Raw genomic sequence first — 17,420 nt, 5'->3', positions numbered from 1 at the left:
AATTTATGAAGCGGTCAGACGGGCAGCTGTCGCGGTACGTTACCAACTTTTTATAGGGACTAAAACGAGTCTATACTTAAACATGTCACTAGACCAATGCTATATATATATACATCGTTCTAATTATTAATGGATTTTATTTTATTTATAAAAGTTGTTTTTCATGCTTAATCTAACAGAAAAAACCATTCGTCATTTACTTTCGTTATCGAACATTTTTAAACATAAGTTGAATTTTTAAAATCCGAGAAAATCGTTTCGATAAATCCTCTTAAGTCTAAACCTCGTTGCTAAGCAAACTCATAACACCAGAGATGTTATATCGCGAATCCAATCATGAAGGTTATCTAGGTCATCATATATGTATACATGAGAGGCCAGTGCAATTGATGAACATTGGTTCTCAACCGGTTTTGTCGTAGGTCCGTCAGGGTCCTAGACCCCGATAACGAAGGCTAGATTCGCTCACTCTCTCTAGGCAAGCCCTGTGTTTGGGCCACTCCATGGGCTGATTTTTGCGTGATGAATTGAGCCTATTTAGAACAAAACTTGCTACAGCATAGAAAACATGGGCCAGCGTACCATAGTAGAATCAAATAGGTCCTACTAAATGAAAAGCGGTGTTAGAGGAGGACCGGAACGAAAAAGACTCCCTTCCCCCGAGACCCGCAACAACCCAGGTCCCGGGTCGGAGTCCCAGCGCAGCCGCAGCGAGAGAGGACTCAGAGGAGGGAGGGAGGGAGAGGACGGTGGGCGTCGATTCGTCGCCATCCACCGGACGGAGCCAGGGCCCTCGCCGGAATCCCTTCCATCCCCTCCTAGATACCACCAAGCCAAGCCAGGATACACTCGTACCTCCTCTCCCCTCCCCCTGCTCTACCTACCTAGGGTTTCCCCTCTCTCCCTGCCCCCGCGGGATGCGATGGCGATTCCGCCGCGGACTCCTCCCCCGCCGCCATCGTGGTCGCGCTACGTCACCGAGACCGTCAAGGGGTCCCACCAGTTCACCGTCCGGGGCTTCTCCCTCGCCAAGGGCATGGGCCCCGGCCGCCACCTCGCCAGCGACATCTTCGCTGTCGGAGGATACCACTGGGCCGTCTACTTCTACCCCGACGGCAAGAACGCCGAGGACAACTCCAACTACGTCTCCGTCTTCGTCGCTCTCGCCTCCGACGGCATCGACGTCCGAGCCCTCTTCGACCTCACCCTCCTCGACCAGTCCGGCCGCGGCCGCCACAAGATTCACTCGCACTTTGGCCGTAAGCTAGATTACGGCCCATACACCCTCAAGTACAGGGGATCCATGTGGTAATGACCCTCCCTTTCTATCTTCGTCTGCCAATCATCACGCCCAATTTGCCCGTCCCTTTGATTGTAAGTACATTATGCGTCTGATTTGATGATAGATTAAATGAACTACAATGCCAGCTCCGTAGATGAACTGCAACTAAACCAATGTTGCTAGTGTTTGGTAACCATAACAATCCATGTTGCAAGCTACTCCCTCCATTCCAAATTACAAGTCACTCTGGATTTTCTAGGTACAAAGATTTTGCTATGCATCTAGATATACACTATGTCTAGATACATAGTTTTTTTTACTATGTTTCTGCAAAAAAAAAGCCAGAACGACTTATAATTTGGAACAGAGAGAGTACTTCCTAAATCAATTCTCGCCTAAGAAATTGGAAAGCAAAGCATGGCAGTTGCCTGAAGCAGTTGGATTTTCATGGTTTTGGTGTTGACAAATTGCAGTGATGGTTCACAGTCTACCATTTCCTGGCATGCAAGAAAAGGAGGCCCCGTTTTATATCTTATGTATAACTAATAGGGTTGCCATTTTCTTTCTGTCCTGAAAAAAAAGGAAAGTCATATGTTAACTAGATTCCGTGGCTACAGTTTATTCACTGCTGCTACCTGTGCAATTACTTCGTATTGTAATTCATGATGGCTTTCTCTCCCCCTCCTTATCTGTCATCTGACTGTTCTTAGTATAACCTCTCATTTCAGGGGTTACAAGCGCTTCTACAAAAGATCACTCTTGGAAGATTCTGATTTCTTAAAGAATGATTGCCTAGTGATGAACTGCACAGTAGGTGTTGTCAAGAACCGTATGGAAACACCAAAGGACATCCAGATTCATGTTCCACGATCAGACATGGGCCGCTGCTTCAAGGAGCTCCTCAGCCGCGGCATTGGATGTGACATAACCTTCGAAGTGCGCGACGAGAAAGTCAGGGCACACAAGTGGATTCTTGCTGCTCGCTCCCCAGTATTTAGAGCCCAGTTCTTTGGTCCTATTGGAAAGCCCGACCTGCACACGGTTGTCGTGGAGGATGTGGAACCTGTTGTCTTCAAGGTAATTGCTACATGCAGGTCACATTACTTTCCCACATATTTCCTCTGTACTCTACTGCTCAAGGGACCTATCTGAAGCTGTAATTTTACTTATATCCGTAAGGGATGCATAAGCTTGGTGGATTAATTTTCTTAATGTTGATTTGGTGCTCAAACTGGAAACTTTTAAAATTGTGCCTTTGCACCATAAATTAAGCTTAGAACTAATCTAAGTATGTTTCTGTACAGTGATGCGCCTCAGGTTCTTTCCATTTTGGACCTCTTTACTTCAAAAACAAAACAAAAGTTGCTATTTGATTGAAAGTATCCCCTTACTGTAATTTTATAACCCCCCACCCCCCAAATGCAGGCAATGGTGAACTTCATGTACACTGATGAACTCCCCAGCATTCCTGAGCTAGCTGGATCTGCCTCAACATGGACGTCAACAGTAGTAGTACAGCATTTGTTGGCAGCAGCTGATAGATATGGACTGGACCGTCTGCGTATCCTGTGTGAATCAAAGCTATGTGATGAACTGACTCCTGAAACTGTCGCAACAACCTTAGCCCTTGCTGAACAGCACCATTGCGCTGAGCTGAAGTCTGCCTGTCTAAGGTTTGCTGCTGTGCGAGAAAATTTGGGAGGTGCGACTTCTTTCTGCCTGGAATGTGAAATATTCTATATCATCTATGCTTTTGCTTGTCGTACGCAGCATTGTGTGTATTCTGTTTATAGTTCTGCGCAGTTGAGGGCTATTTTCTTAGCTGTTTTAACGAACAGAGCTAATATCTTAGGAAAAACAACAAAATTAATTTTTAATCCTATGGTGATGTTTTTGTAGGATAATTTATGTGATTGATGTTTTCTTATGGTTTAGGTCACTAAACCGAAGGTGTTAGAATAAGATACACTGTTAATAGGTTAAGTTTTGGTGGGGCACCTTTGGTGTCCCAGCATAGCAGGTCAAGCCCTATTAAAGGAGGAGGGTTATGTTAGGTGCGGCGAGCCAATGTAAAAACTTAGCCACTTTAATGGAGATGAAACCCAAAAGAATCCCGTTGAGGCGTAACCCTCTTAGCAACGTGCCATGTCGGAACCCGGGTATGGTGTTAAATGAGCAAGGGCCGGGTCGTCACCCCCGTGACGCGCCGTGTCGCGATCTGGACATGGTGTCAAGTGAGCAAGGATCGGGTCATCGCATCCTTAGTGGCGCGCCACATCGGCACCCGGGTGTGGTGCAAAATGAGCAAGGGTCTTGACTCCTACCTCGGCGGGTGCGAAGGGTAAGGAAGCTAGTCGAGCCAAATAGGATCTATTTAGGTAGCTGGAATGTAGGGTCCCTTACAGGTAAGTTAAGAGAGTTAGTGGACACAACAGTTAGGAGGCGTGTAAATATCTTATGCATCCAAGAGACTAAATGGAAGGGGCAGAAGGCGAAGGAGGTGGACAATACCGGCTTCAAGCTCTGGTACACAGGGACAACTTCAAATAAAAATGGAGTAGGATTTTTGATTGATAAGTGCCTCAAGGATGGTGTGGTGGAGGTGAGAAGACAAGGGGATAGGATCATCTTAGTTAAACTTGTCATTAGTGATATGGTCTTAAACGTAATTAGTGCGTATGCCCCCAAGTAGGCCATGATGAGAGTGCTAAGCTGCTTTTCTGGGAAGACTTTGATCGCTTGGTTAGAGCTGTCCTTAGTAGCGAGAAGCTCTTTATAGGAGGTGATCTTAATGGCCATGTAGGTACATCAAGTGCAGGTTTCGAGGCGGTTCATGGGGGTTTTGGATCTGGTAGTAGGAACCAGGAGGGAGAGGAAGTCTTAGACTTCGCCATAGCTTTTGATCTAATGATAGCTAACACTTTCTTCCGTAAGAGGCAGTCCCATTTAGTGACCTTTAGTAGCGGCCAATACTCTAGTCAAATCGACTTTGTCCTTACAAGGAGGGATAAACGAACATGCGTGGACTGTAAGGTGATGTCTGGAGAATGTGTGGTCGCTCAACACAAGCTGGTGGTGGCTGACTTCCGCTTTCTGGTGCAAGCTCGTGGGAACAAACAAGCTAGGGTTGCTAGAACGAAGTGGTGGAGAAATTAGAAGGGGAGGCATCAAAGGTCTTTAAAGAAAAGGTCATTGAAGAGGGCCCTTGGAATGTTGAAGGCGATGCAAACAGCATGTGGGAGAAGATGGCAACATGCGTTCGGAAGGTTGCTTCAGAGGTGCTTGGAGTTACCAAAGGGAGCGGATGCGACTCGAAAGACACTTGGTGGTGAAATGAAGATGTGCAAAAGGCTATTAAGGAAAAGAATGAGTGCTATAAGCGCTTGTATCATGATAGGTGTGCAAACAACATAGAGAAGTATAAGGTGGCAAGCAAGACTTCAAAACGAGCGGTGAGTGAGACAAAGGGGCGGGCCTATGAGGGCCTTTACCGACGTTTGAGTACGAAGGAAGGAGAGAAGAACATTTATAGGATGGCTAGGGCTCGCGATAGGAAGACAAGGGACTTCAACCAAGTCAAGTGCATAAAGGATGAGAGAGAGCAGCTCTTGGTGAAGGAGGACGAGATCAGACATAGATGGCAAGAGTATTTTGATAAATTGTTTAATGGTGAGAACGAGAACACCACCGTTCAGCTGGACGACTCGTTTGATGACACTAACAGGCGCTTTGTGCGAAGGATTCAAGAATCAGAGATCAGAGAAGCCTTGAAAATGATGAAAGGGGGCAAAGCGATGGGCCCTGATGGTATCCCAATCAAGGTGTGGAGATGTCTTGGGGATATAGTTATAGTATGGCTAACCAAGATGTTCAACAATATCTTTCGATCGAACAAGATGCCTGAGGAGTGGAGAAGAAGCATATTGGTACCAATCTACAAGAACAAGAGAGATATCTAAAGTTGTACTAATTATTGGGGAATTATGTTGATGAGCCACACTATGAAGTTATGGGAGAGAGTCATCGAGCAGTGTCTGCGAGGAACGACGTAGATATCAACAAACCAATTTGGTTTTATGTCTGGAAGGTCAACCACAGAAGCAATCTTCTTAATAAGACGGGTTATGGAGCGGTTTAGAGAGCAGAAGGACCTCCACTTGGTTTTTATTGACTTGGAGAAGGCTTATGACAAGATACCAAGAAATGTTATGTGGTAGTCTTTGGACAAACATAAAGTCCCATCAAAGTATGTGACCCTCATCAAGGACATGTACAACAATATTGTGACTAGTGTTCAAACAAACGATGGTAACACAGATTACTTTCCGATTAAAATTGGACTTCATCAAGGGTCAACCTTAAGCCCGTATCTTTTTGCCTTGGTAATGGACGAGGTTATCAGGAATATACAAGAGGATATCCCTTGGTGTATGTTATTCGCTGATGATGTAGTGTTAGTGCACGAAAGCAAGGCGAGAGTAAATAGGAAACTAGAGTTATGGCGGCAGTCCCTTGAGTCTAAAGGTTTTAGATTGAGCAGAACTAAAACTGAATACAAGAGATGCGACTTTGGCGGAGTTGTACAGGAGGAGGGAGATGTGAGTTTGGAAGGTCAAGTAGTGCCTAAGAAGGATACCTTTTGGTATCTGGGATCGATGCTACAGAGGGATGAAGATATTGATGCGGACGTTAGCCATAGAATCAAAGCAGGGTGGATCAAGTGGCGACAAGTTTCTGGCATTCTCTGTGATAAGAGGGTACCACAAAAGCTAAAAGGTAAGTTCTATAGAACGGTGATTAGACCGGCTATGTTGTATGGTGCAGAATGTTGGCCTACAAAGATTCGACAAGTTCAACAACTGAGTGTTGCAAAAATATGTATGTTGCGATGGATTTACGGTCACACAAGAATGGACCGAGTTTGGAACGATGATATACGTGATTGTCTAGAGGTAGCACCAATTGAAGAAAAGCTTGTCCAACATCTGTTGAGGTGGTTTGGCCATGTTTAAAGGAGACCTCCAGAGGCACCAGTGTATTGTGGAGTCCTAAGCCAAGCTAATAATATGATGAGAGGTAGAGGAAGACTGAAATTGATATGGGGGGAGGCAATGAAAATAGATTTGAAAGCTTGGGATATACTAGAGATGTATGTTTGAATCACTAGTTGTTCAGTGTATCATTCAGTTGTGCAGAAAGTTATTGAGCACTCCTTGTTCTGTCTGTAAGCTTCTGGTTAATGGTACTTGGTATCAGTGTGCTTTAGATGACAATTCTAGTTCCCGTCATTCAACAAGAAAATAATCATGTATCTGATATTTAGATCCCTCATTTAGAGCCGGCTTTTCTCTGTGGTTGTAAGTTCAGTCTGAAGATTGCAACTCAGTCCAACCTATTGAGTTGTCATGTTACTACACCTACAATTCTTGTTATTTTAATTTACCTTGTGTTGCTGAAGTTCTCGTGCTCAGCTGTTGCTCTGTGTTGCTTTTCCGCAGCTGTTATGGGGACGGAAGGCTTTGATTACTTGGAAGAGACATGCCCGTCCCTACTCTCTGACTTGTTAGCTACTGTGGCAGAAGTGGACGATGATCTTGCATCCCTTGACCGAAAAAGGGGAGTTTGTGGGAACCAAGTCTCGGCTCCAGTGGAGAGTGCTGAGGCTACCGAAAGGCGCACCCGGAGGAGGCTTTAGCTGGTTGGTTAGATTCAGGCCGTCAACTAATGCTGCTTTCCCTGGATCCGTATGCTATAGTCGTGTGAAGTGCACTAGTTGACAACGATTTGATTTGGATTATAGTAGCTGTGAATAATATCGTATCCTGACGATTTTGTTTTGCAGCAGCAGAAGTTGTAAATCTTTTATTAGCATGGAAAATTTATGTTTCTGGTTCAGTCATGTGCGGCTATGAAATGTGTCAGGCAAAATGAATGCTGCTAACACCGCCGCAGCCTCCAACATGCCGTTGCAGCGGTTAGCTTAGGGGCACTAGCTGCACCACGATCCACGATGCTGCCAGCATCACAATTTAAACCATTGATTCAAGGTGGCGGATTTTCTATTGAATTAATGTAGTATGGGTGCTACATTTGGGGGCGTGTTTGATTTCATGCATCTGGTTGGCCTGGCTATAGCCAGCCAGAGTCGGGTCCAAATGGTACGAGTGCCTGTGTTTGATTGCCTGTTCCTGTAGAGCCGAGCTTAGGTGAGAACATGTTTGTTTTCCTGTACAGAAATGATATACAGCCTGTTCGCTTGCTCGTAAACGATCGTAAATTTCCAGCCAGGAACAGTGTTTTTCTCTCACACCAAACCAGCCAGCAGTAAATAATCCACGATACGGCCTCCCGAACAGGCTGATAGTTACCTTGCACAAGAATGTGGTAGCCTTGCCACCAGACCTCCTCTCAACACTCTCACTGGCATTTCATCGAGCGGTTGATGGGCGGTCCAGCGCTAAGGGATGGCCATGGTGTGGACCAGCACTGGTAAGGGGCTGGAGGACGGCTGCGAGAGGATGCGGAGCACGCCGTCAACAGTTGTAGGGAAAACTCTCACTGCGTGAGAATGATGTCCAAAGATATGCTCGTCTTGCACGATTGAATGAGGGAAAAGAACTGTCCTGCTTGGGACCTTTCGTAAAGTTCCAACTTTTATTTTGCTGTACACGATTGAATATGGACATAACAACATTCCAGACTTGCTGGGATCCAAAAACATCCATCCATCCATTATTTTACTGTACATTTGTACCAAGCAAACAGAGAGGCAGAGGAGTCTCGGGAGCATTTCAACGACGCACAAACACAAGCCATGCTAAGTTCATCTCCTACTCAGGAGATGCATCAGCGGGCACAGAATCTGCATCTGGTTGAAACCATCCGAACCCTGCGAGAGATATAACATATCTTATTTGATGCGCTACTCTCCATAATTAATGGGTTGGAAACGAAACGAAAGGGAGTTTTTTTTGTGTGTGTGTGAACAAAAGGGAGAGGATCTTTGATGTACCTCGATGACAAAGCGAGCCCAAAGCTTGTCGGAACGATGCTCCAGCACTCCTTTCAGTATGCTCACCTTAAGGCCCTTCAACACTTGTGCCATCTCAAGAAAGACTTCATAGTCCTCGCACAACATCTGGATGAAGCAAATGACGAAACGACCTTGAATCATGCGACCGCAAAACTGATGCATGCAGCATGCCAATTAGATCAGTTACCTCAATGAGAAGATGGCCAGGCTGACTAAGCTCTTCAACTCTTAGTGGGCAGCCTTCAAGTTGCTTCTTTGTCTCATTGTGGAATTCCTTGTCTTCCAATGTATTCTGAATCTGTCTCAGCGTCAGGGCACAACGGAAATTAGGCATGAGACACCTCCGTTTACCAGCAGAAGATTGAATGAATAATTAATTGTAAAACCTCATAAAAGGCTAAATATATTAATTTATTTCTGTCACAGAATCCTAGTCAAGTTTCTATAGGAAGTAAAGTAGATAAAGAATATACAGTCAGATACACAGATGCTGAATTTGGAAGAGTAAGATAGGCATACAACTAATGTGGTATGAAGAGAAAGTTGATGAGGGTCTGCACAAATATCACATGGATTTTGTGACTCGTTTATCAATACTGCTTCTTAACTGTTATAATTAAATCCAAAAAAGCTTACCTTCTCAGCTTTCTCGGATACACTTTGGAGGAACAGCATGTATGCTACGGTTTTGTCCAGTAGAGCATCAATGCTGCACTGTTTATGAAACAAAATGTAATCAACACTTACCCCTTCATTTTTGCCAAACAAACATAACTTCAGGAGGATCCAAATTAAAAAAATGTTAGAAGCTGAACCTTTGATGCATTTGGAATAAGCTCCCTCAACCCCTTCATCCTATCTTGGATTAATTGCCTGTCTCTTGGTCTTGGTTTCTGGAGCTCAACTTTTCTGCATCTTCTTTTGATTTCAGCTGAATTTATCCCATGCATACTTTCAACTAAGCATTCTTCAGTTATAGTCTTGTTGATTCCCATGCATCCATCAGTCATTGCACAACTTATGAACCCTTCATTCATGGATATAGGTGAAAGTTCTTGACCACCTGGGATATCAGAAATTGACGATTCATCCACCCTCAATGAGTGATCTTCTTTTTTAACTTGTGTTTCGCATGAAAATGGAGAATCAGTTGAGGGAAAAGATTCACTGTTTGATGTATGACCAATCTGGTCGATTATTGTATCTAGTAACAATTCCGCATAATTGTTGGTTTCAAGCTGCACATAAAAATCAGCATTGTTGCCATTCGCTTGAGGGAGAGGAGGGCTTATAGGTTCTTGTTGTTTCAACCTACAATGCCACATGAAGAGCTCATGTTCTTCCCTGGACATTACCATGAGATCTCTGTGAAACTCTGAATGAATTGAAGTATTCGAAATCATTACACCATCATTTAGAACAATAGTGCTGCCATGAGTATTCTCTTGATTCCAATGTGACATGTCTGTCAGAGAAAAGCCTTCGAAATATTCATGCCCAATGGTTCCATTATCACCCAACAGTCCATTAGGCCAACCTGTTGGGCTAGTTCTGTAAGAACCTATAGTGATGTCTTCTAATATTGGAACTTCTGATGTACTGAAGGGATGTGTTAAACTGTGGTGATCAACATTCAAGATCTGAGCAGAACTACCAATCAAGCTAGCATCTGGATGATTGATTGATAGAGTTGCAGTTTGTAGCCTCAAATTATTTGAGTAGGCAGACCCAGTGGATAAAGAAGCATGAGCATGAGAAACCGAAGCGTCACAAAGCTTATGAAACATGTCTTTTATGAGTGCCACCAACGCTGCACTTTCAAAAACCTGGGAATTTGCAAAAACATTATGAAGTAAACATGCCAATTATGAAGCAATGCAATGATTCAGACTCTCTAAAGCAATGCTATTCCTCACTTGATGGGAGCGGGACAATGTAGTGAAACAACACATTGGTTGTCAAAAACTAATCATGTCAAAAAAATTATTAAACAAGTTGAGCATACCATATCTAAAGAGCCCAGCTGAAGAACCCCGTGAGGAACCACTGGTACAAGCAGAACCGTCTACAGGTAAGAAACAATGACCATCAGCTTAGTCTAGCAGGATGTTTGCCGTGCAGCTGTTTAATACAGGAAACAATTTTTTTAGCAAAAACAGTAGGGGAAGCCCCTACTGTGGTAAATTTTTGTTTATATAAGAAAAGCAAAAAAGCAAACAGGTTTCTCTTAAGAAAATAAAAGAAGAACTAAAGGATGGCCAGCAAATACAGGCATAATTGTCTGTGATAACTGAAAAATATAAGTCGGTGTCGGTTACCTTGATTCCGGCTGCAAACTGAAGCTGCCAGTCTTCTTGGTACTGAAAATATAAGTGCTGAAACCACATCATGTGCTATGCCCATACATAACTGTAAAACAGTTATGTACAGCTAACTGTAAATCAACTCACCTTATGCATAGCTGTTGGACAAAGCTCATTGGCAGAAATCCAGCAATGTTGTCCTGTAAGTGCTACTTCACCAATAATCCTGACAAAGTTGGAACTTGGAAATGTTACATACAATAACCGCAGAACTTGGAAAAATATAATTAGCCACAAACATGTGCATTCAACATTAACTGAAAGAAACTTGAGATGGTAGTATGCAAGCATGCTTACCCTTCTCCAAGAGGGTACAAATGGCTAGGCATTCTCATCAGTGCTGCCTCAATGGGGCAAAATTGATAGCTTTTGTTGCAGCACGAGGAAGGTATTATCTGATTCTTACGAACAGTGGGGCCAGCAGATAGATCTCCCATTTGTCTGTCTTCTATCATTTTATTGACATATCCATCACCCCAAGTCAAGATCCTACAGAACATATTTACCAATTATAAAAGTGTGGGATGAAGATATACTACAAAGTGCAATTTCTCAATACCAAGTTTGTGCTCATCCATGCCAACTTCTAGTGTAGACTTTTGGCTAATGTTCTCATTCAGTTTCAACCATGTCAGGTCTAGTTAGAACAATGACTTTATGTTGTGGAAAGTTACTTGAGCATACTTGAAGATCGTATGCTGGGCACTAGTTACTCTTTGGCTTGATACAAGAATCGGAGTTACTTTATTTTCTTTGAATTTTCATGAATACTAGTTCAATAGTGTTGTGATAGATAACAAACAAATAGACTTACCACCCATTCATCTCGCTTTTGAATGACCAGAAGACACCATACTTCCATAGCCCATCAGAACACAGGCCTTGTAACAATTGTATGATATGTGTACTCATCTCAGCTAAAATTTCATGCATAAAGGTACATGAATAAACTAGGAGAATTACATATATAAGTAGCAGGAAGTAAGAAAGATCAGGAGGCTCTAGCTGCAGCGGTAAGATGCTCTTCCCGCTTGCTTCCACCGCAGAGAAGCTCGCCGTTCGATTAGCTGGCCCAAGAAACCCAGAAGCACAACTCCCATAACTCTCCTAATTGTCCTTAATTAATTCCCCTCACTTAACCTCCTTGCTGAGAATTAAATCAAGCAACTTCAGTGCTCAATATCATTTTCAAGAGGCAACATCCTGAAAGCAGCTCCTTAAGTCTGGAGAGTGAAGCTTTGAACCTGAAGGCCTGGGGCTGCAGGTTTATGACTCAGACATCAGAAGACATGCGGGACAAATTAACTCCCAGATTTAGAAGTTCAGAGCGAAAAGAGCAGATTGATCATATTTTAGGCAAGTCAATGAACATCTTGTGCTCTATGAATTTGTGGTTCTTTTTATTCACAAAAAAAAGGTGAACTGAAAAAGGAGGGGAAATTACTGCAAGAACAAACAAATACTGCGATTTGGACGTTATGAAATAAGAAAATTATTGAGTGCAAGACACACAAAAGATATGCTAGACAAGGTTCGATTGTAGCATATAAGGGTTTAATCAGACCTGAAATAAGAATATGATCGATCTGTAGAAGAACAAAGAATACAAGAGATCAGAACCTAGAAGTGGTGCCAATGAAAGCTTGGCTGAGCGGGAAGGCAAATGGGTCCTTGTTGGTTCCCTTCTCACTGCCTGGACATGAGCTGCCTTGAGACCTTTGACTTTTCGATTAAACAAAAGATGTGATCCCTTCTCACAAATATATTGAGGACGTCTTCTACTACAGAAAATTAACAGTACACGCAGAAAAACAAAGATTGATAAGTACATGATAATTGGCAATGCTGACAAGACTTCAAGAAAGGAATGATTGACAAGCTACGAGTATACCTGTTTGTCAAGGCATCTCATTCCATAACCTTTTTATGTTGTGGTGTTGTGGGTGTGTGCTGTGTGTGTGTTGGGTGGGTGGGTTGGGGGGGGGGGGGGGGGGGGGATTCTATGAAATCAGTTGGCACCTGCACATCCTAGGCCACTTGGGAAAGAGGTGAATCAAGTAATAATAAGTTGAATATATAATTGATTATCTATAAAGCTGGAGCTGGCTGGTTAAACTTCAAGAAAAAAAGTTAGCTGGGTTCTGAATCAATCTTGCAACAAGTCAACACATTAATCTGCATGGTCCTTAAATTTTTCTTTGCCATCACAATGGTTGGTTGAGGCCAAGAATCTACATCAATTGCATCACTATGCACTGAATACTACTAATGCACAAGACAAGTAGTACATATACATATATAGTAGGTATTGTTCTGAATACACCCATGTTGCATTGCCTCCTCAATTTTTATTGGTAAAGGCACACGTATGGTAGGTGAGCTGTGATGGTTGAATATATAATATGGTGCTCTCTTCCTTTGAGTGTCTCTTCCCTTTTCTGCCGGCATGACATAAGCTGATAAGGATCCATTGGCACAGCCTTATTAAGAGGGCTTAACTGGCCAGGCAGGTCTTGGAAAGCGTCAACAAAGTTAAAGACTTCTTCTCCCTGTCAGTCTGGTACATGTAGTTTAATACATTGTGTTGATTCCTACCTGTAGTTAATTCATTTGGTCCACCTCTCTCTCTAAAAAAATGATCTGTTGGTCCACTCATACCAAAACTACTCTAATTGTACCTAATACCGAAAGCTTTTCCATAACTATATGTCCTGTCTATATAGAATTGGAACTTGTCTTGGATGCTTTCTCAAACAGGACAAATTGACAAAGAAGTAGATTGGAAGCCCATACTGATACCTCTATTTGCAAATACAAGTTAGCCTAGAATATAATGCATGTGCAGCAATATTACAGGCACAAACTAAGTGTTACTAAGATTATTAGAGCTAGATGTCGTGTAGAAAAATACCAATGAGGTTGCACAAAGAAAATTAAGGGAATAACTTCACAATGGGGGTGCCTGTCATCCTTCTTTACTGAATATCTGAATGGCAGAGGAAACATACAGAAGCACCAGCAGCAACAGACAGTAGGTCGTTCAGAATATTGTCACAAGCTCAGTCAGAAGAGCACAACAGACTGCATTTAACAGATCATAGAAAGCATTTGAGAAAATTTAATTAATCAAGACCCAATAACATGTCAGTATTGCTTATATGCCTATAGAACTTACAACAAACTTATAAATCATTTTGGCCGTGTCTTCGTAATTTACAGAGTAACTTGGAATATGCCCCAAAATAGTGTTTCAATATGTACCCCAAGTAGGACTGCATTCAAATAAGACGATGGATGTGGATGAGGTTACTTCACATGAAATCTGTAAGAAAAAGTCATAGAAAATGGCAAAATTACTCACAATTCCATGAGCATCTCCTATGAATAACAGGAGCCTTCCAATATTGAATTCAAGCAATGAAGCACCTTTCATCAACAGCCGCATGGCCATTACTCAGACATTCAGATTGAAAAAAAAATACTAGCTGAAATGAGATACTCTACAGAGTATAATGATGATTGCCCCCCTCAGTCCTGTAATATAGTGCATTTAAACATTCAAAATTGTACCCAAATATAAGGGGGTTTAGGGGGGAATTGTAGCACAAATTTGGTAGGTGCTATATCGTTACTTGCAATTTATCAATTAATCTCCATTAATCATGCTGGTGATAGCATCTGATTAGGAAATGAAGTAAGGGTATATGTGAAATTTTGTATGTTCTCTTAATTTGTCCTAAAATATCTAGAATACTTGGAATTGTCATGAAGTTGAACTAACATGGGCCTTCATAACGTACATAGGAAATGCCATGGGTCATTGTATTCATACAATTAGGATAAGATAATCTCCATATTCTGAGCAATAAGGCCCTGAAATAACAGTGTACAGCAGCATCCATGAATCTAAAGAACTCAACTAATAGCAAAACAGATCTTATGCTCAGGCACATCAAAGCTTTATTAGCTTATTGATATGATCTTTTATGATGTTGTGAAGCAAACATATTAGATGCATCTGCCTTTCGAGCATTTCTAGTTAATTTATTATCTCTCACTCCTTCATGAAGAACTTCATAGGTAGGGTAACTAATGTTACCCTTCTTCATCAATTCCTCAACAAGTATCTTCGGTGCAGCTATCTCCTTCTTATCAGTACTCAAGATGGTATCAACAACCTCAGGAACAACTCCCATTCTCACCATAATGTGAATAATAGCAACAGCTTCAGAAACCCGGTGATTCATTGCAAGTGAATTTAATACGCGGCCAAAAGTAGCCATCGATGGAACAAAACCCTTGCTTACCATTTCTGCCAGATGCACATACGCACGGTCAACATTTGCAGCCTTGCACGACCCATCAACTAGAACACGATAAGTATACAAATCAGGTTTATATCCTTTGCTGATCATTTCACCAAAAATCTTTTCAGCCATTTGCATATTCAGCTTGCTAGAATATGCACCGATCAGGATGTTGAAAGTGTCAACTGTTGCAGAGTACCCTTTCTCATCCAACTTCTGAAAGAGTAGGTATGCTCCATCAAGATCACCATTCCTGCAGAATCCATGAATCAGCGTGTTGAAACTAATTGCATCAGGAACTAACCCATCTTGACTCATCCTGACTATCACCCCAAAAGCCTCTTCCAGTTGATTAATCTTGCAAAAATTTTCTATCAGTATGTTGTAAGTAATAGCATTTGGCCGGCATCCTTTAAGGATCATCTCTTCGAATGTTTCATTGACTTCCTTGGCTTTGCCAGCTTTGCAAAGACCATTCAAAACCGAGTTGTATGTGATAGCATCAGGGGCAATGCCATACGTCCACATCCTTTCAACAAGCTGAAGTGCACTGTCCAGCTTCAATCTCGTGCAGTAGCCATCAATCAATGTGTTTGAAGGTAAAGACATCTGGAAGGTATCCTTTCACAATGGCATCATTCATCACAACTGCCGCATCTGAAATATTTCCCATTTTGCATAGGCCATTGATGACAATATTGTACGTCCAAATGTCGGGATGGCAGCCATCCTCGACCATCTCATTCATGATCTGCAAGGCATGCAAGATCAGGCCCTGGCGACAGAGCCCCTTGACAACGGAGTTGTAGACAACAAGGTCAGGCTTCAAATCTTTTGCTTGTGCCTCATTGAAGAGCTCCAGGGCCCTCTCGATGTCACCCTCGGCACACAATCCATTGATCAGTGAGCAATATGTGACCCGGTCCGGTACAAAACCTTTAAATACAGCATCTTTCAGAAGCTCAGTAGCTTCATGCAGCATGCCCCACTTGCAGTAGCCATCAATGATGGTGTTGTAGGTGAAATCATCTGGTATGCAGCCCTGATTCATCATCCTATGAACGTACTGTGAAGATTCCTGAACCTTGGAGTCCTTGCAAAGGCCACGCATCAATGTGTTGTAAGTGACAACATCTTGCGCAATGTAGGCATCCATCCTTTCCACTAGCGCAACAGCCTCTTCCAACCTACCGCCTTCACAGAGGCCACGGATCCATATGTTGCAAGTGAACTTGTTCGCTGACATGCCCTGCTTGAGGACCTTGGCCAGAAGTGCCCCCGACTCCATGATATCCCCTTTCTGGCAAAGAGCGTGCAAAACATTGTTGAAAGTGGCAACGTCAGGGAAGACATCCCTGCCGAGCATTTCATCGAACAGGTGACGTGCATCGTGACCGTGACCGTGACCGTGGGCAAAGAGGCCCGCACGACCGTGCAGTAGGCGAGCGGTTTGGCGTCACAGCCACGCTCCGGCAAGCTGTGCAGCAGGCGCAGGGCGACGTGAGGACGGCCGGTGAGGCAGAAGGACTTGAGGCGGACGGTGTGGGTGCGGGCATCGGGCGCAACGCCGGCGGCAAGCATCCTGACGTAGACCTTGTGAGCTTGGTCGTGGTAGGCGGCGTTGACGAGGGCGTCCATGATGGCGTTATAGGCGGGGGCGGCGGGCGGGCAGACGAAGAGCTCCATGCGCTCGAAGGCGTCGACGGTGGCACGGAGGCGGCCTGCGCGAGCGTCGGCTTGAATGGAGACTACGTAGAGCGGTTGGAGGGAGTCTGGGGCGAGGTGGGAGCGCGCAGAGGCGAGGGCGGCGTCGACGTCGTCGAGGCGGCCGGCAGAGACGAGCTCGCTGATGAGCGCGCGGTAGGCGGGGAGCGTGGAGGCTGTGAGTTTTGAAGAGGTTGCCGCGTGAGAGCGGCGGACTACGGAAGCTACATCGGCTGCTGCTAGCGGCGGCGGCCGCGGCCGCGGCAGCATCGCATTCGCGGCGCGGCGGCGGGAGGGAGAAGAAGAGAGACTCCATACGTAATACAAGGAGGAGGGAGGGTTATTTTGTAAAACGTTCCATGATCCATTTGGGCTAAGTGTGCTGGGTCGCATTGAATGGCATTGCATTTTTAGTGGGCCGGCCCGGCAAATCAATTCAGGCCCTGTTGGGCTCCTGAAATCCAGTCTGAAAGTGTGCATTGCATCTTATGTCGCCTCACATGTCATTCTATGACAAAATATTCATGTATCTATCTATATACACGCAACCAAACGTCCTTACATGAGATTACTTCATCCTCCCATGCAACTAACCAAACAACATCCTTTTTGGACTAATATGACTCCGTTCGCCGGTCTGAAACTTGACTGAAACTGGCTGAAAACACTGTTCCGGCTGAATTGTTGTGAGAGAAAAATACTGTTTCGACTGAAAAAAGAAGTCGAACAAG

General features: G+C 43.7%; 3 protein-coding genes across 7 annotated transcripts; 1 reads left to right on the top strand and 2 right to left on the bottom strand.

Moving 5' to 3' along the window:
• Positions 1-664: 664 nt before the first annotated feature.
• On the top strand, positions 665-7,177 carry LOC136549275 (BTB/POZ and MATH domain-containing protein 3-like). 2 transcript variants are annotated; one of them, XM_066540512.1, is made up of 4 exons: positions 665-1,308; positions 2,011-2,359; positions 2,708-2,984; positions 6,862-7,177. In XM_066540512.1, the coding sequence occupies exons 1-4, from the start codon at positions 923-925 to the stop codon at positions 6,975-6,977; spliced, it is 1,128 nt and encodes a 375-aa protein (XP_066396609.1). In that variant the 5' UTR covers positions 665-922; the 3' UTR covers positions 6,978-7,177. The 2 variants fall into 2 exon arrangements, with proteins under 2 accessions (XP_066396609.1, XP_066396608.1); XM_066540511.1 differs by having other exon boundaries at positions 669-1,308; positions 6,781-7,177.
• A 705-nt stretch (positions 7,178-7,882) lies between these two features.
• Positions 7,883-12,644, bottom strand: LOC136549274 (transcription factor EMB1444-like). Of its 4 annotated transcripts, none has more exons than XM_066540508.1 (12): positions 12,570-12,639; positions 12,243-12,459; positions 11,493-11,936; positions 10,976-11,167; positions 10,766-10,844; positions 10,634-10,690; positions 10,321-10,380; positions 9,131-10,141; positions 8,952-9,029; positions 8,503-8,613; positions 8,295-8,420; positions 7,883-8,171 (listed from the first exon to the last, which is right to left on the bottom strand). In XM_066540508.1, exons 3-12 carry the CDS (start codon positions 11,609-11,611, stop codon positions 8,106-8,108), a joined length of 1,899 nt encoding a protein of 632 aa, XP_066396605.1. In that variant the 5' UTR covers positions 11,612-11,936; positions 12,243-12,459; positions 12,570-12,639; the 3' UTR covers positions 7,883-8,105. The 4 variants fall into 4 exon arrangements, with proteins under 4 accessions (XP_066396605.1, XP_066396606.1, XP_066396604.1 ...); XM_066540509.1 differs by having other exon boundaries at positions 12,243-12,456; positions 12,570-12,629; XM_066540507.1 differs by having other exon boundaries at positions 12,243-12,644.
• Positions 12,645-14,224: 1,580 nt separating this feature from the next.
• On the bottom strand, positions 14,225-17,148 carry LOC136549273 (putative pentatricopeptide repeat-containing protein At1g74580). The gene is given in 4 exon segments (XM_066540506.1): positions 14,225-14,551; positions 14,986-15,579; positions 15,581-16,410; positions 16,413-17,148. Coding segments are annotated over 4 exon segments (2,148 nt in total). The 5' UTR covers positions 17,098-17,148; the 3' UTR covers positions 14,225-14,512.
• Positions 17,149-17,420: the final 272 nt, after the last annotated feature.

The sequence above is a fragment of the Miscanthus floridulus genome, chromosome 4, assembly GCF_019320115.1.
Source record: "Miscanthus floridulus cultivar M001 chromosome 4, ASM1932011v1, whole genome shotgun sequence".
NCBI classification, from domain to species: Eukaryota; Viridiplantae; Streptophyta; class Magnoliopsida; order Poales; family Poaceae; genus Miscanthus; species Miscanthus floridulus.
This window is presented reverse-complemented; position numbering and strand designations above follow the sequence as displayed.

Excerpts from the sequence above, each read along its gene's own strand:
- LOC136549275 (XM_066540511.1), top strand. The coding sequence starts at position 923 with ATGGCGATTCCGCCGCGGACTCCTCCCCCGCCGCCATCGTGGTCGCGC. Across the intron at positions 1,309-2,010 it reads AAGTACAGGGGATCCATGTG|GGGTTACAAGCGCTTCTACA; the intron begins GTAATGACCCTC and ends CTCTCATTTCAG. Across the intron at positions 2,360-2,707 it reads TGGAACCTGTTGTCTTCAAG|GCAATGGTGAACTTCATGTA; the intron begins GTAATTGCTACA and ends CCCCAAATGCAG.
- LOC136549274 (XM_066540507.1), bottom strand. The coding sequence starts at position 11,611 with ATGCATGAAATTTTAGCTGAGATGAGTACACATATCATACAATTGTTA. Across the intron at positions 10,381-10,633 it reads AGTTTGCAGCCGGAATCAAG|ACGGTTCTGCTTGTACCAGT; the intron begins GTAACCGACACC and ends TCTTACCTGTAG. Across the intron at positions 8,421-8,502 it reads CTGGCCATCTTCTCATTGAG|ATGTTGTGCGAGGACTATGA; the intron begins GTAACTGATCTA and ends TGCTTCATCCAG.